A 22378-nucleotide genomic window follows, 5' to 3' on the forward strand; every position below is an offset into this window, starting at 1 on the left:
GTGACTGACATTTCCAATTCTGATCGGTGGAAGGAGGGTCTGGATTATGTGTTCCCTGCACTGATTGTTAGTGCTGCGATGGGGGCATTTGAGGAGGACGCGGGGATGCTGCTTTCCTTCGATACCCCGGAGCTGGGGGAGTTCAAGGAGGTGGGAAAGAAGGCTATTTACAGAACATGTGTGAAGGTGTCCCATGCCTCTTCCCTGGAAGGGGTAAAATCGACGAGGTGGGCGGATGTGCTTGGTCCAGGTGCTTCTCCAAAAGGCTGTTGGCGATCATTATATAAACTGCCTATTGATAAGAGGACAGCTGACCTCCAATGGAGGATAATACATGGAGCTATAGCCACCAACATGCATCTGGTACACCTGGACCCTACTGTTGGGGAGGGGTGTCCATTCTGTGCTGAGGATGAATCTCTGGCACATCTGTTTTACTGTGTCCCAGGTTGGTTGGGATGATTGAACTGATCACTGATTGGTTCTCAATGTTGGGAGAGGTTTTCTCTTCCCAACTGTATATATTTGGGCCAAAGTACAGGTTCAGTCAAAAGGGTGTAGTTGTGTTGCTTAATTTTGTGTTAGGGGCAGCAAAATTAGCGATATGGAAGACCCGAAAGAACAGCATTCGGGGACAGGGGTCTGTGGATGTGGTGGGAATGCTGGAGGGAATGTTGGCAGCGAGACTAAGGATTGAGTTTGCCTATTATAAACTTGTCAACAATATTGATCTGTTTTTGAGTATATGGGGTATTCAGAGTCTGTTGTGTTTTGTTACTGTGGAGGAGGAATTGGAGTTGTGTTTTTAATTGATGTGTAACTGGTTTTGTATGAGTATTTATTGTGTGGTGGGCCCCCAGACCCAATAAAGAGTATTTAAAACTCAAACTCTCTCTCTCTCTCTCTCTCTCGCTGTCTCTCTCTCTCGCTGTCTCTCTCTCTCTCGCTGTCTCTCTCTCTGTCTCTCTCTCTCGCTGTCTCTCTCGCTGTCTCTCTCTCGCTGTCTCTCTCGCTGTCTCTCTCTCGCTGTCTCTCTCACTGTCTCTCTCTCGCTGTCTCTCTCTCTCTCGCTCTCTCGCTGTCTCTCTCTCGCTGTCTCTCTCTCGCTGTCTCTCTCGCTGTCTCGCTTTCGCTGTCTCTCTCTCGCTCTCGCTGTCTCTCTCTCTCGCTGTCTCTCGCTGTCTCTCGCTGTCTCTCTCGCTGTCTCTCGCTGTCTCTCTCTCGCTCTCGCTGTCTCTCTCTCTCTCGCTCTCTCGCTGTCTCTCTCTCTCTCTCTCTCTCTCTCGCTGTCTCTCTCTCTCTCGCTGTCTCTCTCTCTCTCGCTGTCTCTCTCTCTCTCTCGCTGTTTCTCTCTCACTGTCTCTCTCTCTCTCTCGCTGTCTCTCTCTCTCTCGCTGTCTCTCTCTCTCTCGCTATCTCGCTGTCTCTCTCTCTCTCTCGCTGTCTCTCTCTCTCTCTCGCTGTCTCTCTCTCGCTGTCTCTCTCGCTGTCTCTCTCTCGCTGTCTCTCTCTCTCTCTCTCTCTCGCTGTCTCTCTCTCTCTCTCTCGCTGTCTCTCTCTCTCTCTCTCTCTCTCTCTCTCGCTGTCTCTCGCTGTCTCTCTAGCTGTCTCTCGCTGTCTCTCTCGCTGTCTCTCTCTCTCTCTCGCTGTCTCTCTCTCTCTCGCTGTCTCTCTCTATCTCTCGCTGTCTCTCTCTCTCGCTGTCTCTCTCTATCTCTCTCTCGCTGTCTCTCTCTCTCTCTCGCTGTCTCTCTCTCTCTCTCGCTCTCTCGCTGTCTCTCTCTCTCACTCTCTCGCTGTCTCTCTCTCTCGCTCTCGCGCTGTCTCTCTCTCTCGCTCTCTCTCGCTGTCTCCCTCTCTCTCTGTCTCACACTCTCGTTGTCTCTCTCCTCCTCTGTATCCCCCCCTCTTAAATATAATAGTATATAATAATATGATAGTAGTAACAATAATAGTAGTAATAATATATCTCACTCACCTGGTGTTTCTGGGGGGGAGGGGTGTCCGAGGGTTCTGTGATTGACAGCTGTGATGCGTATCTGGTAGGTATCTGTTGGGGTCATGTTGCCCAGCGTGTGGACCCTCTCCCTGGCTTCCAATACAACCACCTGCTTCCATGGAGAGAAACTACTCCTTTTTTCCTGTCGCTGCTCCTACAACAACAAAACTATATTAATATCTGCAATGAACAAAAAAAATGAACACAAATCTAAAAATTGTAACAATTTCTAAGATTTTACGGAGTTACAGTTCATATAAGGAAATCAGTCAATTGAAATAAATAAATTATGCCCTAATCTGTGGATTTCACATGACTGGGAACACAGATATGCATCTGTTGGTCATAGATACACTACATGACCAGAAGTGTGTGGACTGTTTGTCGAACATCTCATTCCAAAATCATGGGCATTAATACGGAGTCGGTCCCCTCTTTGCTGCTATAACAGCATCCACTCTTCTGGGAAGGCTTTCTGCTCGATGTTGGAACATTGCTGAGGAGACTTGCTTCCTTTCAGCCACAAGAGCATTAGTGAGTTCGGGCACTGATGTTGGGCGATTAGGTCTGGCTCACAGTCGGCGTCCCAAAGGTGTTCAATAGGGTTGAGGTCAGGGCTCTGTGCAGGTCAGTCAAGTTCTTCCACACTGTTCTCAACAAACAATTTCTCAGTGGACCTCGCTTTGTGCACGGGTCCATTGTTATGCTGAAACAGGAAAGGGCCTTCTCCAAACTGTTGCCACAAATTTGGAAGCACAGAATCGTCTACAATGTCATTGTATGCTGTAGCGTTAAGATTTCCATTCATTGGAACTAAGGGGCCGAGCCTGAACCATGAAAAACATCCCCAGACCATTATTCCTCCTCCACCAAACTTTAGAGTTGGCACTATGCATTTGGGCAGGTAGTGTTCTCCTGGCATCCACCAAATCCAGATTTGTCTGTCGGACTGCCAGATGGTGAAGTGTGATTCATCACTGCAGAGAACACATTTCCACAGCTCCAGAGTCCAATGGCGGCTAACTTTACACCACTCAAACTGATGCTTGGCATTGCGCATGGTGATCTTAGGCTTGGAAACCCATTTCATGAAGCTCCAAACAAACAGCTCTTCTGCAGACGTTGCTTCCAGAGGCAGTTTGGAACTCGGTAGTGAGTGTTGCCACCGACGACAGATTATTTTTTACACGATACGCACTCAAGCCCTCATCGGTCCCGTTCTGCTTACTTACTTACTGACTTTATTGTCTCCATGGGGAAATTTTGTTGCAGTGTCATGTACATGTTAAAAGTGGCATTAAAATACAAAACAAAATTGACAATACAACTTTCATAAATGTTACATATCAATAATAATAAAAAAAGACTAGCCTACTGGCCTTACTGAGTCGATTGGAACATTAGCCCGAGCTATTTAGGAGGGATATCACATCTGGTACAAATGATTGTCTAGTTCTGTTTTTCCTGCTGAGGGGTGCCTATACCTGCGCCCAGAGGGGAGTAGTTCAAAGTCCGGGTAGAGGGGGTGGCTTGGGTCTAAAATGATTTTGTGAGCCTTGCGGAGGGCCCTGACCTTAAAGATCTCATCCAGGCCTGTCTGTTTGACTCCAAGTTCCTTGCATGCTGTGGTGATAATCCTTCTCAGCATATTTCTCTGGCTGACAGTGGCATTGCCAAACCAACAAACAACACAAAAAGTAGAAACCAATTTCATGAAGAATCCGACGAACAGTTCTTGTGCTGACTTTGCTTCCAGAGGCAGATTGGAATTTGGTAGGAAGAGTTGCAACCGAGAACAGACGATGTTTACGTGCTACGCTTTTCAGCATTCGGCTCTCCCATTCTGTGAGCTTGTGTGGCTTACCACTTCGTGGCTGAGCCGTTGTTGCTCCTAGATGTTTTGACTTCACAATATGAGCACTTACAGTTGACCAGGGTAGCTCTAGCAGGGCATAAATGTGGCGAACTGACTTGTTGGAAAGGTAGCATCCAATGACAATGCCATGTTGAAAGTCACAGAGCTCTTTAGTAAGGCCATTCTGCTGCAAATGTTTGTCTATGGGCATTGCATGGCTGTGTGCTCGATTTTATACACCTTTCAGCAATGGGTGTGGCTGAAATATATATATATATATATATGTGTCATGACGTTGGCTTGGGGGAAGGTTTATGACAGTCATAAATACCTCTCCCCCCTTTTTCCTCTCTCTACCCCACTGATGTTACATTTGAAAACCCCTTGGTTAACATAGAGATTCTGGGAACATCAGAAGGTGGGGGGAAATGAACTATATTCTGGTAATCCGACCAATTGAACATATGCAGTGGTACTTAATGAATATGATGTCAGTTCGGTTGTCATCTGAAACATTCTCATCAATGATAAGATGACAAACTCTACAGTGTAAAGTCTACACATCAGAGTTATCGGATTCACATGGAATTGTTGTTCAATTTAAGTGTTTGAATATGAAATGATTCGTGATGGAATGAAATGTGATTTTAGCTTCTAAAATGTGAGAATTGAGAATTGGGCCCACGTGAAGATACATAGGTTGTAAACCATGAAACACACCCCTTTTCTCCCTCCACTATATAAGCCCTTGACGAAAATGTAACCTCCTGTTCCGAGGATGTGAGGATGACTGTCCGATGTCAGAATGGTTAAGATAATAACTACAGAACGAAGCCAACATCAGCATGAGCTTTGGTTGCGAATGGTATGAACTTTGAACTCTTATTCACTACAGAAGTGATACCTCCTAGCCGTTGAGTTAGCAACAGCAGCTGCAAATGAGGGTTAGGAAGGAACAGACAGAGTATCCCGTCTATCACACAACAACGTTACTACAACGTATCCAATTGACCAGCATAGACATTCTTCAAAGGACAAAGGACTCGGTTTGGCAACACGGCCTTCCATCTTCCACCAACCTACCGATGCGCAGCTCAGAGTAAATATTTATTGCATTTTCCTTTTCCAAATGGGCGGTAATTTAGAATGCATAAGATACTGTATTTACGATAGCACAGCTTCGTCCTTTGTCCCTCAGTCTTCCTGCTCTTTCACTCAAACCCAGCCCTTTTCTTTTGTGTAACCAGCTGTCATATCGGTTCCGCCCGCTAGGGATGTTTTCCTTTATGACGTAATTTAAAGTCAAGGTATAATTTATTCTTTGTATATGTAATTCTGTGTGATTAGTTAGGTATTTAGTAAATAAATAATTAAACCCAAATTTGTATTCCTGATTCAACTTGTTATCCAGGGTTCGTAAAGATAACCAAGAATTTACAACTTTCAGATGAGACTGAATTAAGGTGACGATTAATATTGACTGCTATTGATGTAAAATATTACTAGGTCTTTAAGAGTTTATTCGGAAGATAACAGCTCTATAAATATTATTTTGTGGTGCCCCAACTCTAGTTAATTACATTTACATGATTAGCTCAATCAGGTAATATTAATTACGGATAAATTATTTTATAGAATAGCATGTCATATCTGTCATACACGCTGTCATACACGTCGATCCAGAGCATCCCAAACAGGCTCAATGGGTGACATGTCTTGTGAGTATGCAGCCCAACTGGACATTTTCAGCTTCCAGGAATTGTGTACAGATCCTTGTGACATGGGGCCGTGCATTACCATAATGAAACATGAGGTGATGGCAATGGATGACAATGGGCCACAAGATCTTGTCATGGTATCTCTGTACGTTCAAATTGCCATTGATAAAATGCAATTGTGTTCATTGTAAAATCAAATCAAATGTTATTGGTCACATACATGTGATTAGCAGATGTTATTGTGGGTGTAGTGAAATGCTTGTGTTTCTAGCTCTGACAGCGCAGTAATATCTAACAAATTACACAACAAATACTCAATACACACAAAAGTAGGAATGTAAGTAGGAATGAATTAAGGGTAAATACATATGGATGAGCGATGTCAGAGCGGAACGGACTACGATACAGTAGAATAGTATAGAAAACAGTATATAAATATGAGATGAATAATGCAAGATATGTAAACATTAAGTGAGATACCGTAGAATAGTACAGAATACAGTAAATACATATGAGATGATTAATTCCAGATATGTAAACATTATTAAACTGGCTAGTGTACCATTACTTAAAGTGGCCAGTGATTCCTAGTCTATGCCTATAGGCAGCATCCTCTAATGTGCTAGTAATGGCTGTTTAACAGTCTGATGGCATTGAGATAAAAGCTGTTTTTCAGTCTCTCAGTCCCAGCTTTGATATACCAAAACATATGGCAACAGATCCACAAGGTCTGCCATGAGAGGTGACTGTATAGTTCCCTTAAGGAAAAGCACCTTTTAACCATTTCCAGCTGTGTAGCCAATGTTCTACGTGGTATGGTTAGGAATTCAATAACTATTCGCATACACAGCTCACACTGTGGGTTTGCTTAGTCTTGGTACTCAAACCTGTGCCACCTCAGTTTCCACAAGGTACGTGTGGTCTGAAGAGGATTTCGCCAGGAGTTTTTTTTTTCCGTAACAGTAGAAAAAGCGGTTCAATGACGCCTGATCATGTCTGTGCTCACGGGGGCGGGCCAAGGACCAAGTTCAACTTAGTTGGGAATACAATTCTCTCACATTAAATGTTTAACATTATAATTACATCATTTCACAAAAAGTTTCATCTTTACTAATTAATTTTATACAAGAATTAGATGCAAACCCCATAACTGAGAAATGTACACATTCAGAGATATAGTTATGTGTGTTTCCTGTCCTCTCTGAGGTCACTAAATGAAACATATTCGTCATTCCCACCCCTTAAGTGTCCACGAAGCATTCCCACCTTCTCACAAGTGGACAATTTGATTTATATTCCCATTTCGGGGATTTAGGAGTTCGCCACATGAAATCCTTTGTTCTCTCTGTGTCTTTCTATCTGCATGACCAGGGGGAGAGAGTCTCTGCCAGGAATTTACGACCTGAGACAACAGAACCTGGATGTAGGAGAGAGTGGGAAGCCATGATCTATACCCAGAAGGGGCCACGTCATGACAACAACTATCGGGGTATCTACTAGATAGAACACAACTATTATGGTGTCTACTAGATAGAACACGACTATCAGGGTATCTACTAGATAGAACACAGCTGTTGTTGTACATACTAGATAGAAAACAACTGTAATGGTATCTACTAGATAGAACACAAATGTCAGGGTATATACTAGATAGAACACAACTATCAGGGTATCTACTAGATAGAACACATCTGTTGTTGTATCTACTAGATAGAACACAAATATCATGGTATCTACTAGATAGATTACAACTGTCAAGGTATCTACTAGATAGAACACAACCATCAGGGTATCTGCTAGATAGAACACAACCATCAGGGTATCTGCTAGATAGAACACAACTATCAGGGTATCTGCTAGATAGAACACAACCATCATGGTATCTACTAGATAGATCACAACTATCATGGTATATACTAGATAGATCACAAATATCAGGATATCTACTATCTGCTAGATAGAACACAACTATCAGGGTATCTACTAGATAGAATACAACTATCATGGTATCTACTAGATAGATCACAAATATCAGGATATCTACTGGAACAACAGAAACATTCTTATTCCATGCAGAATAACAGCATTGTATTATTTTGTGTGTTTTCTGATCCCCCCAACTCTCTTTCTGGCTCACCTCTTGGTCAGCAGGATCTGCACCAGCCTCCTCTCTGTCCTTCTCTTTTTCCTCCTCTCCTCTCCTTCTCCCTGGTGCCTCCTCTAGTCTGCGCTCAAGTATAAATCCAGTCAGCCCTCCTCCCTCTCCTCCTTCTCCCTCTCCCTCCATCTGCCACTCCAGCTCCACCTCTCTGCGCTGCTGACTGCTGTAAACAAGCCTTACCAGGGTCACATTGGGAGGCATGGGGTATCCTGAGAGGGGGGAGAGGGCAGGGAGACAGAGAGGATAGGGGGGGGGGGGGGGGGTCAGAGAGAGAGAAGGGGATGAGAGGAGAAGGTACAGTAGAACATAAATTAAATAGCCATTCAGTTCATCAGAAAACCATTTAGTTTTGTTTTGTGGGTGTACAGGCTAAAGCTTTATTGATCTTTTTCTTGAATAATAGTGTAACAGGCATATTACTCTTGATCAATCAATAGTGTAACAGGGATCTTACTCTTGACCAGTAGCGTAACAGGGATCTCAGTCCCTCCCACAGCGTTGCTAGCGGAGCACCAGTATTGGCCGTTGTCTGTTGTTCCATCCGTCTCTAGGACCGTCAGGTTGGTCCACGCAGCTGCGCGACGCAGCACATACTTCCTGGTTGTGGCCAGGGCTTCCTGGACTTCCTGTCAAACAACCAAACACATTTTAACTCTACACATTACTTTCTGTGAATCAATCAATCAAATTTGAACTCTTCTTGTCACAGGTAGTTCTGAAGTTAATAAAACAAAGTATACAGCAGATATCTGTGTATTTTCACATTCTTCACATTTTGTGTGTGTGTGTGTGTGTGTGTGTGTGTGTGTGTGTGTGTGTGTGTGTGTGTGTGTGTGTGTGTGTGTGTGTGTAAACAATGTGTCTGTGCCAATATTGTGTTGCTTCACAGTCCCCGCAGTTCTATACGTTTTTTTTTTATCCGTTTTTTTAATCTAATTTTACTGCTGGCATGAGTTACTTGATGTGGAATAGAGTTCCATGTAGTCAAAGCTCTATGTAGTACATTGCGCCTCCCATAGTCTGTTCTGGACTTCGAGATTCTTGTGGCATGTCTTGTGGGATATGCATGGGTGTCCGAGCTGTGTGCATTGGTTTAGACAGACAGCTTGGTGCATTCAACATGTCAATATCTCTCATAAATAAAAGTAGCAAGCAAGCATGAAGTCAATCTCTCCTCCACTTTCAGCCAGGAGAGAGTGACATGCATGCGTATTATAAATATTAGCTCTCTGTGTACATCCAAGGGCCAGCCATGCTGCCCTGTTCTGAGCCAAATACAATTTTCTTAAGTCCACTTTTTTTGTGGCACCTGACCACATGACTGAACAGTAGTAAAGGTGTGACAAAACTAGGGCCTGTAGGACCTGCCTAGTTGATAGTGTTGTTAACCTGTCTAGGACTGGGGAACCCCGTTCCAGTAGCGGAACCCCTCGCCAACAGCCAATGAAATTGCAAGGCGCCAAATACAAATCAACATACAAGTATTAGGCACCATTTTAAAGATACAATTCTCGTTAATCCAGCCACAGTGTGTAACGAGATTCGTCTTCCTCTGACGAGGAGTATGAAGGATCGGACCAATATGCAGTGTGGTACGTGTCCATGTTGATAATTTATTAACACTGAACACAAAAAAACAAAATAACAAGGAGAACGAACGAAAACGAAACAGTTCTGTCTGGTGAAGACACAGAGACAGGCAACAATCAACCACAACTAAAATGGGGAAAACAAGCTACCTAAGTATGTGTCACGTTCTGACCTTTTCTTCTTTTGTTATGTCTTTGTTTTAGTATGGTCAGGGCGTGAGTTGGGTGGGTTTTCTATGTTCCTTTTTCTATGATTTGGTATTTCTGTGTTTGGCCTGGTATGGTTCTCAATCAGAGGCAGCTGTCAATTGTTGTCCCTGATTGAGAACCATACTTAGGCAACCTGTTTTCTCCCTTGAGTTGTGGGTGATTATACACACTAAACAGAAAGTGTTGCACCTGACGGAGCTGTTTCAGTTGTGCTTTTTGCTTCTTTGTTAGATGTTGTTCAGTTGAATTAAATAACATGAACAAGTACCATGCTGCGCTTTGGTCCTCACCTTCTTTCACCGACGACCGTTACAGTATGATTCTCAATCAGAGACAACGAACGACACCTGCCTCTGATTGAGAACCATACCAGGGCAAACACATAAATACTACATAGAAAAAAGAACATAGACTACCCACCCCAACTCACGCCCTGACCAAACTAACACAAAGACATAATAAAAGAACTAAGGTCAGAACGTGACACAGTGTCTGATTTCAAAAATGCTTTACAGCAAAAGCTCCACAGACGATTATGTTAGGTCACCACCAACTCACAGAAAACCCCAGCCATTTTTCCAGCCAAAGAGAGGAGTCATAAAAAGCACAAATAGAGATAAAATGAATCACTAACCTTTGATGATCTTCATCAGATGACACTCATAGGACTTCATGTTACACAATACATGTATGTTTTTTGTTTGGTAAAGTTCATATTTATATCCAAAAATCGTATTTTACATTGACGTGTTATGTTCAGTAGTTCCAAAACATGCAGTGATATTGCAGAGAGCCACATGATTCACAGAAATACTCATCATAGATGTCGATGAAAATAAACATTTTAGACATGGAAATATAGATATACTTCTTAATGCAACCACTCTGTCAGATTTCCAAAAAACTTTACACATAAAGCATAATCTGAAAACGGCGCTCAGAGCCCAAACTAGCCAGAGAAATATCCGCCATGTTGGGTAGTCAACATTATTCATAAACAGCATTATAAATATTCACTTACCTTTGATGATCTTCATCAGAATGTACTCCCAGGAATCGCAGTTCCACAATAAATGCTTGTTTTGTTCGATAATGTCCATTTATGTCAACTTATGTCCAATAGCTTCTTTTGTGAGGGCATTTGGTAAACAAATCCAATTGTGCGATCTGGTCCATTCGGACGAAACTTTCAAAAAGTTGTATTACAGTTCGAAGAAACTTGTCAAACTACGTATAGAATCAATCTTTAGGATGTTTTTATCATAAAAGTTCAATAATGTTCCAACTGGAGAATTCCATTCTCTGTTGAAAAGCAATGGAACGACAGCTACCTCTCAAGTGAAAGTGCGTGACTGAGAACGAGGCTGTAGGCAGACCACTGACTCAAAGAGCTCCCATCCAGTCCCACATCACATGAGAAGCCTGAAACAATATTCTAAAGACGGTTGACATCTAGTGGAAGCCTTAGGAAGTGCAACATAACCAATATCCCACTGTGTATTCAATAGGGGTGGGTTCAAAAACTACAAACCTCAGATTTCTCACTTCCTGTTTGGATTTTTTCTCAGGTTTTTGCCTGCCATATGAGTTCTGTTATACTCACAGACATAATTCAAACAGTTTTAGAAACCCCAGTGTGATTTCTATCCAATACTAATAATAATATGCATATATTAGCATCTGTGACTGAGTAGGAGGCAGTTCACTCTGGGCACGCTATTCATCCAAAAGTGAAAATGCTTCCCCCTATCCCAAAGAAGTTATTAAGACAGCAGAGCATGGCTTTATTATAGACAGAACCCCCCCATCTTAGCTACTACTGCATCAATATGTTTTGACCGTGACAGTTTACAATCTAGGGTTACTCCAAGCTGTTTAGTCATCTCAACTTGCTAAATTTCCACATTATTCATTACAAGTTTTAGTTGAGGTTTAGGGTTTAGTGAGTGTTTAGTTCCAAATACAATGCTTTCAGTTTTAGACATTTTTAGGGCTAACTTATTCCTTGCCACCCACTCTGAAACTCACTACATATCTTTGTTGAGTGTTGCAGTCATTTCAGTCGCTGTAGTTGCTGACGTGCATAGTGTTGAGTCATACGCATACATAGACACTCTGGCTTTACTCAAAGTTAGTGGCATGTCGTTAGTAAAAATTTAAAAAACAAGGGGCCTAAACAGCTAACCTGGGGAATTCCTGATTCTAACTGATTATATTTGAGAGGCTTCCATAAAATAACACCCTCTGTGTTCTGTTAGACAAGTAAGTCTTTATCCTCATTATAGCAGGGGGTGTAAAGCCATAACACAGCAGGCTGTGATTGATAAAGACAAAAGCTGCACTGAAGTCTAAGAAGGCAGCCCCCCCAATAATTTTATCATAAATTTCTCTCAGCCAATCATCAGTCATTTGTGTTAGTTCTGGGATTGTTGAGTGTCCTTCCCTATAAGCATGCTGAAATTCGGTTGTCAATTTGTTTACTGTGAAATAGAGTTGTATCTTGTCAAACACATTTTTTTCCAGAAGTTTACTAAGGGTTGGAAACAGGTTGATTTGTCAGCTATTTAACCTTTCTGATCTCCCCATCCCGGATCCGGGTTCGTGAATACAGACTCAAGCTCATTACCATAACGCAACGTTAACTATTCATGAAAATCGCAAATGAAATGAAATAAATATGCTAGCTCTCAAGCTTAGCCTTTTGTTAACAACACTGTCATCTCAGATTTTCAAAATATGCTTCTCAACCATTGCAAAACAAGCATTTGTGTAACAGTATTGATGGCTAACGTAGCATTTAGCATTAGCATTCAGCTGGCAACATTTACACAAAAAAACAGAAAAGCATTCAAAAAAATCATTTACCTTTGAAGAACTTCAGATGTTTTCAATGAGGAGACTCTCAGATAGCAAATGTTCAGTTTTTCCTGAAAGATTATTTGTTTAGGACAAATCGCTTCGTTTTCTGCGTCACGTTTAGCTATGAAAAAACCCCTGTATCCAGGATTGTGTAAATCTATCAGCAAGCTCATTAGCATAACACAACGTTAACTATTTATGAAAATCGCAAATGAAATGAAATAAATATGCCATCTCTCAAGCTTAGCCTTTTGTAAACAACACTGTCATCTCAGATTTTCAAAATATGCTTCTCAACCATAGGAAAACAATAATTTGTGTAAAAGTAGCTAGCTAGAGTTAGCATTTCGCGTTAGCATTTAGCGTTAGCATTAGCGTTAGCATCCAGCACGCAACATTAACAAAAACATAAAAGCCTTCAAATAAAATCATTTACCTTTGAAGAACTTCTGATGTTTTCAATGAGGATACTCTCAGTTAGATAGCAGATGCTCAGTTTTTCCAAAAAGATTCCTTGTGTATTAGAAATAGCTCCGTTTTATACATCACATTTGGCTACCAAAAAAAATCCATAAATTCAGTCCTCAAAACGCAAACTTTTTTCCAAATTAACTCCATAATATCGTCTGAAAACATGGCAAACGTTGTTTAGAATCAATCATCAAGGTGTTTTTCACATATCTCTTCATTGATACATCGTTCTTGGACACATGCTTTCTCCCCTGAATCAAATGGTAAAGTAGAAGCAGCTGGCAATTGCGCACCGAATTCGACGCAGGACACCAGGCGGACACTTGGAAAATGTAGTCTCTTATGGTCAATCTTCCAATGATATGCCTACAAATACGTCACAATGCTGCTAAGACCTTGGGCGAACGACAGAAAGTGTAGGCTCATTCGTTGCGCAATCACAGCCATATAAGGAGAGAATGGAAAACAGAGCTTCAGAAATTCTGTTAATTCCTGGGTGATGCATCATCTTGGTTTCGCCTGTAGAATGAGTTCTGGGGCACTTACAGACAAAATCTTTGCAGATTCTGAAACTTCAGAGTGTTTTCTTTCCAAAACTGTCATATGCATAGTCGAGCATCTTTTCGTGACAAAATATCGCGCTTAAAACGGGAACGTTTTTTATCCAAAAATGAAATAGCGCCCCTAGAGCTCTAACAGGTTAAGCCAGTAAAGGGGGCTTTACTATTATTGGGTAGCGAAAGGACTTTAGCTTCCCTCCAGACCTGAGGGCACAAGCTCTCTTGTAGGCTTAAATTTAAGATGTGGCAAATACATAGGAGTGGCGTCCTTATTTTCCATCCAGATTTTCAGACACTGGTGGCTTGTCATTGTTGATAGATAACAATATTTTTTCACCTCTTCCTCACTGACTTTATGGAATTCAAAAGTACAATTATTGTCTTTTATAATTTGGTCAGATATACTTGGATGTGTAGTGTTAGTGTTTGTTGCTGGCATGTCATCCCTAAGTTTGCTTGTCTTGCCAATGAAAAAGTCACTAAAGTAGTTTGCAATAACAGTGGGCTTTGTGAGGTGAATGAAGGAGCTGAGTTGTTTTTTTTCCCCCCAGAATTTCATTTAAGATGCCCCAAAGCTTTTTACTATCATTCTTTATTTAATTTATCTTTGTTTCGTAGTGTAGTTTATTTTTATTTAGTTCAGTCACATTTCTTAATTTGCAGTATGTTTGCTAATCAGATGGGCTGCTAGACTTAATTCCAATACCTTTTGCCTTATCCCTCTCAAACAGACACTTAAAATTCCTCATCAATCAATCAATCTACGGCACTCCAATCAGCCCCAGATGAAAATCCCGTTGGAACGTTATTGGATATAATGATTATATATGATTATAACATCCTGAAGATTGATTCTGTAGTTAGTTTGACCAGTTTTTTCGACCTGGAATACATCTTTTGGAAGTTTTCATGCAAGTTATCCTGGACCAGAAATCAGTTTTTGGGCACGTGAGTTGAAAGTGATAGCAAATGCTGCTAGTTGGACACTAGTATTGGACATTATGGAACAAAACTATTTATTGTGGAACTAGGACTCCTTGCACTACATTCTGATGAAAGATCATCAAAGGTAAGGGAATATTTACGTTGTAATTTTGTTTTTCTTTTGACTCCAACATGGCAGAGAAATATTCCCGAAAGAGCTACAAGCAATATCAAAATAAAAATGCTCCAATAAATATTTAAAATGGGCAAGGGGGCCAAAAGTCTCAAGTTTAAGTTTAGAATGCAAGCTATTCCATAGGCAAGGAGCGTAACAGGAAAAGGCAGCCATACCCAACTGTGGAAATCACATGGGCCTCAAGTGTAATCCATGGTTGAGACCTGGTTTTAGGAATTAAAATTCCAATATTGATGAGTGACGATAAATAAGAAGGTGTTTTATTCAGAAGTGCATTATAGACAAACACGAGAGCATGTTGTTCTCGTCTCACGGACAGCGAAGTCCAAACCAAATTTTGATATAAAACACAGTGGTGAGTTCTGTAGCTAGCACCCGTAATAAACCTAAGTGCGCAATGATAAGTAGCATCCAGCGATTTAAGTGTTGATGCCGTAGCATGCATGTGAATAATATCCCCAAAATCTATAACAGACATAAAAGTAGCTTGCACAATTTGTCTTTTTGTAGAGGACAAACATGTCCCGTTTCTATAGTGGAAGCCTAGCATGATTTTTTGCCGTTTACAAAGTTCGTCAATATCCATTTTGTTAAGACAGTTTATCATCCTACCATATCCCTTATTATTTATATGCAGAGACCTGATTGTTTTGAGAACCATCTAAGCTCATAAGTGCAAGTGTATTTTCAACCAACCTTTTGAACTTATTAAAAATCATAAAATGTGTTTTCTTTGCATAATATCTTAAAATCTGTCTCCAACAGTGATAATGCTTGGTCAGCCGTTGAAGCGATAGAGTACATGACAGTGTCATCAGCATAAAAATGAATTTGACACTTTCTTATCTCATCACCGATATTGTTTATGTAGAGAGTGAACAGTAATGGACCAAGTATAGAACCTTGTGGGACCCCTTTAAACAACTCCAATGGCTTTGGCAGGGAAGTCAAGGAGTTTCCTCGTTTAAGTGAGTTAACAGTTTTCCAGAATTTAGAGGGATCACCAGCAGACTCTGTCGTAGCATCAAGAAAATACCTCAATTTTGCCTTATTTATTCATCTGGTCCATTTATTTCTCAATTGCCTAAAAAGCAGCCAATCAGCTGTTTCACCAGTTTTCCTCGCCAAGGCCCATGCTTTGTTATTTTGCAGAAAAGGATTTTCAAATCACAGGAGAACCAAGGATCTGTTAGATTTTTTACCCTACATCGCTTTAACGGGGCATGTTTATCAGCCATAAAGGTAAACATTTCTGAAAAGAAAGAGAACACTAAAACTTGGTCCATTATGCAGTGTACAGATAAAAGCTCTGAATAATAAAGGTAATGGTTGCTCTGAGAAGTGTTTAAGTCTTTACCGAAGACTCATCTCTTCGGTGGGTCATATGATTGAGTGTAGTCTGGCACAGGAGTGTGAAGGTGAATGGAAAGGCACTGGATCAACGAACACTCCTTGCTGTCTCTGCCTGGCCGGTTCCCCTCTCTCCACTTGGATTCTCTGCCTCAAACCCTATTACAGGGGCTGAGTCACTGGTTTACTGGTGCTCTTCCATGCCGTCCCTAGGAGGTGTGCGTCACTTGAATGGGTTGAGTCATTGACGTGATCTTCCTGTCCGGGTTGGCGCCCTCCTTGGGTTTGTCCCCCCCGTGCGCTATACTCGGCCTTGTCTCAGGAAGTTAAGTTGGTGATTGACGATATCCCTCTAGTGGTGTGTGGGCTGTGCTTTGGCAAAGTGGGTGGGGTTATATCCTACCTGTTTGGCCCTGTCCGGGGCTATTGTCTGACGGGGCCACAGTATCCCCCGACCTCCCCTGTCTCAGCCTCCAGTATTTATGCTGCAGTAGTTTATGTGTCGGGGGGCTAGGGTCAGTCTGTTATATCTGGAGTATTTCTCCTGTTCTATCCGGTATCCTGTGTGAATTTAAGTATTGGTGGGAAAGAAAGCCATGTACAGAATATGTGTAAAGGTGTCCCATGCCTCTTCCCTGGAAGGGGTAAAATCGACGAGGTGGGCGGATGTGCTTGGTCCAGGTGCCTCTCCAAAAGGCTGTTGGCGGTCTTTATATAAACTGCCTATTGATAAGAGGACAGCTGACCTCCAATGGAGGATAATACATGGAGTTATAGCCACCAACATGCATCTGGTACACCTGGACCCTACTGTTGGACCCTACTGTGTCCATTCTGTGCCGAGTCTGAATCTCTGACACCTGTTTTTACTGTGTCCCAGGTTAGTTGGGATGATTGAACTGATCACTGATTGGTTCTCAATGTTGGGAGAGGTTTTCTCTTCCCAACTGTATATATTTGGGCCAAAGTACAGGTTCAGTCAAAAGGGTGTAGTTGTGTTGCTTAATTTTGTGTGAGTATTTATTGTGTGGTGGGCCCCCAGACCCAAGAAAGATTTTTTTAAACTCAAAACTTTCTCTATCTCTCGCTGTCTCACTTTCTCTCTCGCTGTCTCTCTCGCTGTCTCTCTCTTTCTCTGTCTCTCTCTCTCTCTCTCTCTCTCTCGCTGTCTCTCTCTCTCTCTCTCTCTCTCTCTCTCTCTCTCTCTCAGCAAAGGGGGGACCAAGTCCATATTGATGCCCATTATTATTAAGTGAGATGTTCGATAAATTATCTTACCTTTGGTCATGTAGTGCACTGTAGTGTACTTTACAGTAATCTAGAGTAATCAAAGTACTTTACAGTTGTCACGCCCTGACCTTAGTATTCTTTGTTTTCTTTATTTTGTTTAGGTCAGGGTGTGACATGGGTGATTATATGTTTTTGTCCTGTCTAGGGCGGGGGGGGGGGGGGGGGTATTGTCACACCCTGACCTTATTATTCTTTGTTTTCTTTAGTATTTTGGTTAGGTCAGGGTGTGACATGGGTGATTATATGTTTTTCACCTGTCTAGGGCTTTTGTATGTTTACAGGGTTGTTTTCAGTCTAGGGGTTTTGTATGTCAATGGTTGCCTAGATTGGTTCTCAATTAGAGGCAGCTGTTTATTGTTGTCTCTGATTGGGAACCATATTTAGGCAGCCATATTCCTTGAGTATTTCGTGTGGTGATTATCTATGTCTATGGATGTTGCATGTTTGCACTCAGTGTTGATAGCGGTCACGTTCGTTTTGTTATTTTGTTTGTTTAGTGTACTTTGTGTTATTTCGTCTTACATTAAAAGAATGTATTCACATCACGCTGCATCACACACTTACTCAAAGCCAGTGACATGTCATTAGTTAACATTGAAATAAGCAAAGGGCCTAAATAGCTACCCTGGGGAATTCCTGCTTCTACCTGGATTATGTTTGAGAGGCTTCCATTAAAGAACACCCTCTGTGTTCTGTTAGGCAATAATCTCTTTATCCTCAACATAGCAGGGGGTGTAAAGCATAACACTTGTTAACCAGTTAACCAACAGTACCCTTGCCTAGACCCTCAAAATACTTTACAGTTAGCTAGACCCCCAACATAATTTACAGTACCCTTGCCTAGACCCTCAAAATACTTTATAGTAACTTAGACCCCAAAGAACTTCACAGCAGCCTGGCCAAACCCTCAAAGTAACTTACAGTAACCTGGCCTAGATTCTCAAAGAGTTAGCAGCAGGTAATTTGCACCAGATTCAGAGGGGGCAGGGCATGTACCTGTATGACTTCCTGTCTGCGGTTGTTGAACCAGACGATCTGGTTGACCGGAGGATAGTTAGCTTGCAGGATACAGGTGAGCTGGACATCACTGCCCTCAAACACAGACACCACACTACGCTGGGTCAACAAGACTGGAGCCTCTATACACACACACACACATACACGGAGGGAGAGAGGGGGAGAGTCAATCACTGCATTTTAATATACAGACACCATGTAAACCCAGTACATGTCTTTTAGACTGTTAGTTAAACCCAGTACATGTCTATTATACTGTTAGTTCAACCCAGTAGATGTCTATTAGACTATTAGTTAAACCCAGTATATGTATATTAAACTGTTAGTTAAACCCAATACATGTCAATTAAACTGTTAGTTAAACCCAGTACATGTCTACTAGACTGTTTGTTAAACCCAGTACACGTCTATTAGACTATTACTTAAACCCAGTACCTGTCTATTATACTATTAGATAAACCCAGTACATGTCTATTAGACTGTTAGTTAAACCTAGTACATGTTTACTAGACTGTTGGTTAAACCCAGTAGATGTCTATTAGACTGTTATGGATGGCAGCATTCGCGAAAAACTGAAAGTGCCAGCCACCACATTTAACCATGGAATGAGGTCAGGCTATATGGCTGAATATAAACAGTGTAGTTATTCCATCCGCAAGGCAATCAAACAAGCAAAATGCCGGTACAGGGACAAGGTGGAGTCGCAGTTTATCGGCTCAGACACGAGACATATGTGGCAGGGTTTACAGGAAATCACAGACTACAAAAACAAAGGCAGCCACGCCACGGATACCGACGTCAAGCTTCCAGACAAACTAAAAACCTTCTTTGCCCACTTTGAGGATAATACAGTGCCACCGTCGCGGCTTGATAACAAAGTCTGCGTCCCCCCCTCCTTCTCCGTGGCTGATGTGAGTAAAACATTTAAACATGTTAACCCTCGCAAGGCTGCTGGCGCAGACGGCATCCCGAGCCGTGTCCTCAGAGCATGCGCAGACCAGCTGGCTGGTGTGTTTATGGACATATTTAATCACTTCCTATCCTAGTCTGTTGTCCCCAGATGCTTCATGATGGCTACTATTCTTCCTGCACCCAAGAAGGCAAAGAACTGAACTGAACTAAATGACTATCGCCCCGTAGCACTCACTTCTGTCATCATGAAGTTCTTTGAGAGGCTAGTCAAGGATCATATCACCGCCACCTTACCGGCCACCCTGGAGCCACTTCAGTTTGCATACAGCCCCAACAGGTCCACAGATGACGCAATCACCATCACACTGCACACTGCCCTATGCCATTTGGACAAAAATAATACCTATGTAAGAATGTTGTTCATTGACTACAGCTCAGCATTCAACACCATAGTACCCTCCAAGCTCATCATCAAGCTGCAGGCCCTGGGTCTCAACCCCTCCCTGTGCAACTGGATCCTGGACTTTCTGACAGGCCACCCCCAGGTGGTGAAGGTAGGAAACAACATCTCCACTTCCCTAACCCTCAACACTGGGGCCCCATAAGGGTGTGTGCTCAGCCCTCTCCTGCACTCCCTGTTCACCTACAACTGCTTGGCCATGCATGCCTCCAACTCAATCATCAAGTTTGCAGATGACACGACAATAGTGGGCTTGATTACCAACAACGACGAGACAGCCTACAGGGAGGAGGTGAGGGCACTTGGAGTGTAGTGTCAGGAAAAAAACCTCTCACTCAACATCAACAAAACAAAGGAGATAATCGTGGACTTCAGGAAACAGCAGAGGGAGCACCCCCTATCCACATCGAAGGGTCAGCAGTGGAGAAGGTGGAAAGTTTTAAGTTCTTTAGCGTACACATCACGGACAAATTGTAATGATCCACCTAAACAGACAGTGTGGTGAAGAAGGCACAACAGCGCCTCTTCAACCTCAGGAGGCTGAAGAAATTTGGCTTGTTACCCAAAACCCTGACAAATTTTAAAGATGCACAATCGAGAGCATCCTGTCGGGCTGTATCACAGCCTGGTACAGCAACCTACTGCTCCGCCCTCAACCACAAGGCTCTCCAGAGGGTGGTGCGGTCTGCACAACGCATCACAGTCATCAGACTGTTAAACAACCACCACTAACTCAGAGAGGCTGCTGCCCGACATTGAGAACCAATCACTGAACACTTTAATAAATGGATCACTAGTCACTTTAAACAATTCCACTCTAAATAATGCCGCTTCAATAATGTCTACAAATCTTACATAACTCATATCACATGCATATACTGCATTGAGACCCAATCACTGGACACTTTAATACATGGATCACTAATCACTTTAAACAATGCCACTTTAAACAATGTCACTTTAAAACCTCTTAAGTCTACCCCCTCCTTTTTCGAACATTCTGTTAAAAATCGCGCAACTTTTCAGCGTCCTGCTACTCATGCCAGGAATATAGTATATGCATATGATTAGTATGTGTGGATAGAAAACACTCTGAAGTTTCTAAAACTGGTTAAATCACGGCTGTGACTATAACAGATCGTGTGTTTCATCGAAAAACGCAAGAAAAACTGCTCTCTGAAAGCTAAAAATAATTTCCATAAGTCACTTTCATGGGTTGTTAAAATGGCACAAAATTAATTATGGATCTGCATGCAATTCCTACAGATTCCACACGATGTCGCCATTGTCGTCATTTTCAATGGACTTTTTTCTTGGTAAATCCAACTAACTGGATTCCATTTCTTCGGGTCTCCACCAGGATGTTTTGAATGTGCACATTGGCAGCCATTGATTTGAAAACGAGGAGCTATTGAATATACATCGCCCTGTAATCATTTTGATAGATTATAAACGTTTACTAATACCTAAAGTTGGATTACAAAAGTATTTCGAAGTGTTTTGTGAAAGTTTATCGTCAACTTTTTTAATTTAAAAAAATTACGCAACGTTTAAAAACGATGTTTTTTTCTGAATGACACAGCTTCCATAGAAAGCTATTTTGGGTATATATGGACCGATTTAAACGAAAAAAAGACCCAATAGTGATGTTTATGGGGCATATAGGAGTGCCAAGAAAGAAGCTCGTCAAAGGTAATGAATGTTTTATATTTTATTTCTGCGTTTTGTGTAGCGCCGGCTAAGCTATATCTTTGTTTACATCGCATTCAGGCATTTTGGGGTGTTGCATGCTATCAGATAATAGCTTCTCATGCTTTCGCCGAAAAGCATTTTAAAAATCTGACTTGTTGGCTAGGTTCACAACGAGTGTAGCTTTAATTCAATACCCTGCATGTGAATTTTGATGACCGTTTGAGTTTTAACGAGTACATTTAGCATTTAGCGTAGCGCATTTGCATTTCCAGGTGTCTACTTGAGACATCTGCATCTCAAGTAGGAGCAAGAAGTTTTAATAATGTTTACATATCTTACATTACTCATATCACATATACTGTACTTTTTACCATCTACTGCACCTTGCCTATGCCACTCTGCCATCGCTCATCCATGTATTTATATGTAAATATTCTCCTTCACCCCTTTAGATTTGTGGGTATTAGGTAGTTGTTGGGAAATGTTAGATTAGTTGTTCGATATTACTGCACTGTTGGAACTAGAAGCACAAGAATTTTGCTATACTTGCATTAACATCTGCTAATCATGTGTATGTGACCAATACAATTTGATTTGATTTTGAAATAGCTTAACGAGTTGGAATTAACGAGCTGTAACCACGTGGAAAGAGTCCAAAATAGGTTGAAAATGGATGGACCTTATTGGTTTGTGTGTATGTGCTTACCCAGTCTAAGGCTGCAGGTCCTAGTGTGTGTGTCCAGGGGGTGTTTGGCGTAGCAGGTGTAGGCCTGTCCGTTCTGGGTGGAGTTAGAACGAAGTACCAGGATGTTAGAGGTCTCCACTCCTTGGCCCCTGCCTTCTCCTTTAGGCCCCTCCCACCAAACTATGGACCTGGGAGACCCACCTACAATAACAATATTTTCATTGCTGTTATGATTGTGGTTGTGGATGTTGTTGTGGTGTTAGTGCTTGTTTTTGTGATGGTCATGGTTACCTTCCCAGGAGCAGGACAGCAGCAGGTATTGGTTCTTACCGGTGGCATAAGCAGAACACACTGGCTCACTATAAGGAGACCCTGAGAGAGAGAGAGAGAGATGTAGTGGATGTTGGGGCAGCATTGTGTTTGTGTGATG

General features: G+C 42.0%; 1 protein-coding gene across 1 annotated transcript in view; it reads right to left on the minus strand.

Moving 5' to 3' along the window:
• LOC118948708 (V-set and immunoglobulin domain-containing protein 10-like 2) overlaps window positions 1-20912 on the minus strand; it is a 53992-nt gene extending 33080 nt beyond the window's left edge. The window contains exons 1-5 of the mRNA XM_036973387.1: window positions 20903-20912; window positions 18179-18321; window positions 8188-8359; window positions 7710-7942; window positions 1979-2153 (exon numbers count right to left, since the gene is read on the minus strand). Of these exons, the coding sequence (XP_036829282.1) occupies window positions 1979-2153; window positions 7710-7942; window positions 8188-8359; window positions 18179-18321; window positions 20903-20912 (733 nt within the window). The remainder of the gene's footprint in view (window positions 1-1978; window positions 2154-7709; window positions 7943-8187; window positions 8360-18178; window positions 18322-20902) is intronic.
• Window positions 20913-22378: the final 1466 nt, after the last annotated feature.

Source organism: Oncorhynchus mykiss, unplaced genomic scaffold (genome assembly GCF_013265735.2).
Source record: "Oncorhynchus mykiss isolate Arlee unplaced genomic scaffold, USDA_OmykA_1.1 un_scaffold_245, whole genome shotgun sequence".
Classification (NCBI taxonomy): Eukaryota; Metazoa; Chordata; class Actinopteri; order Salmoniformes; family Salmonidae; genus Oncorhynchus; species Oncorhynchus mykiss.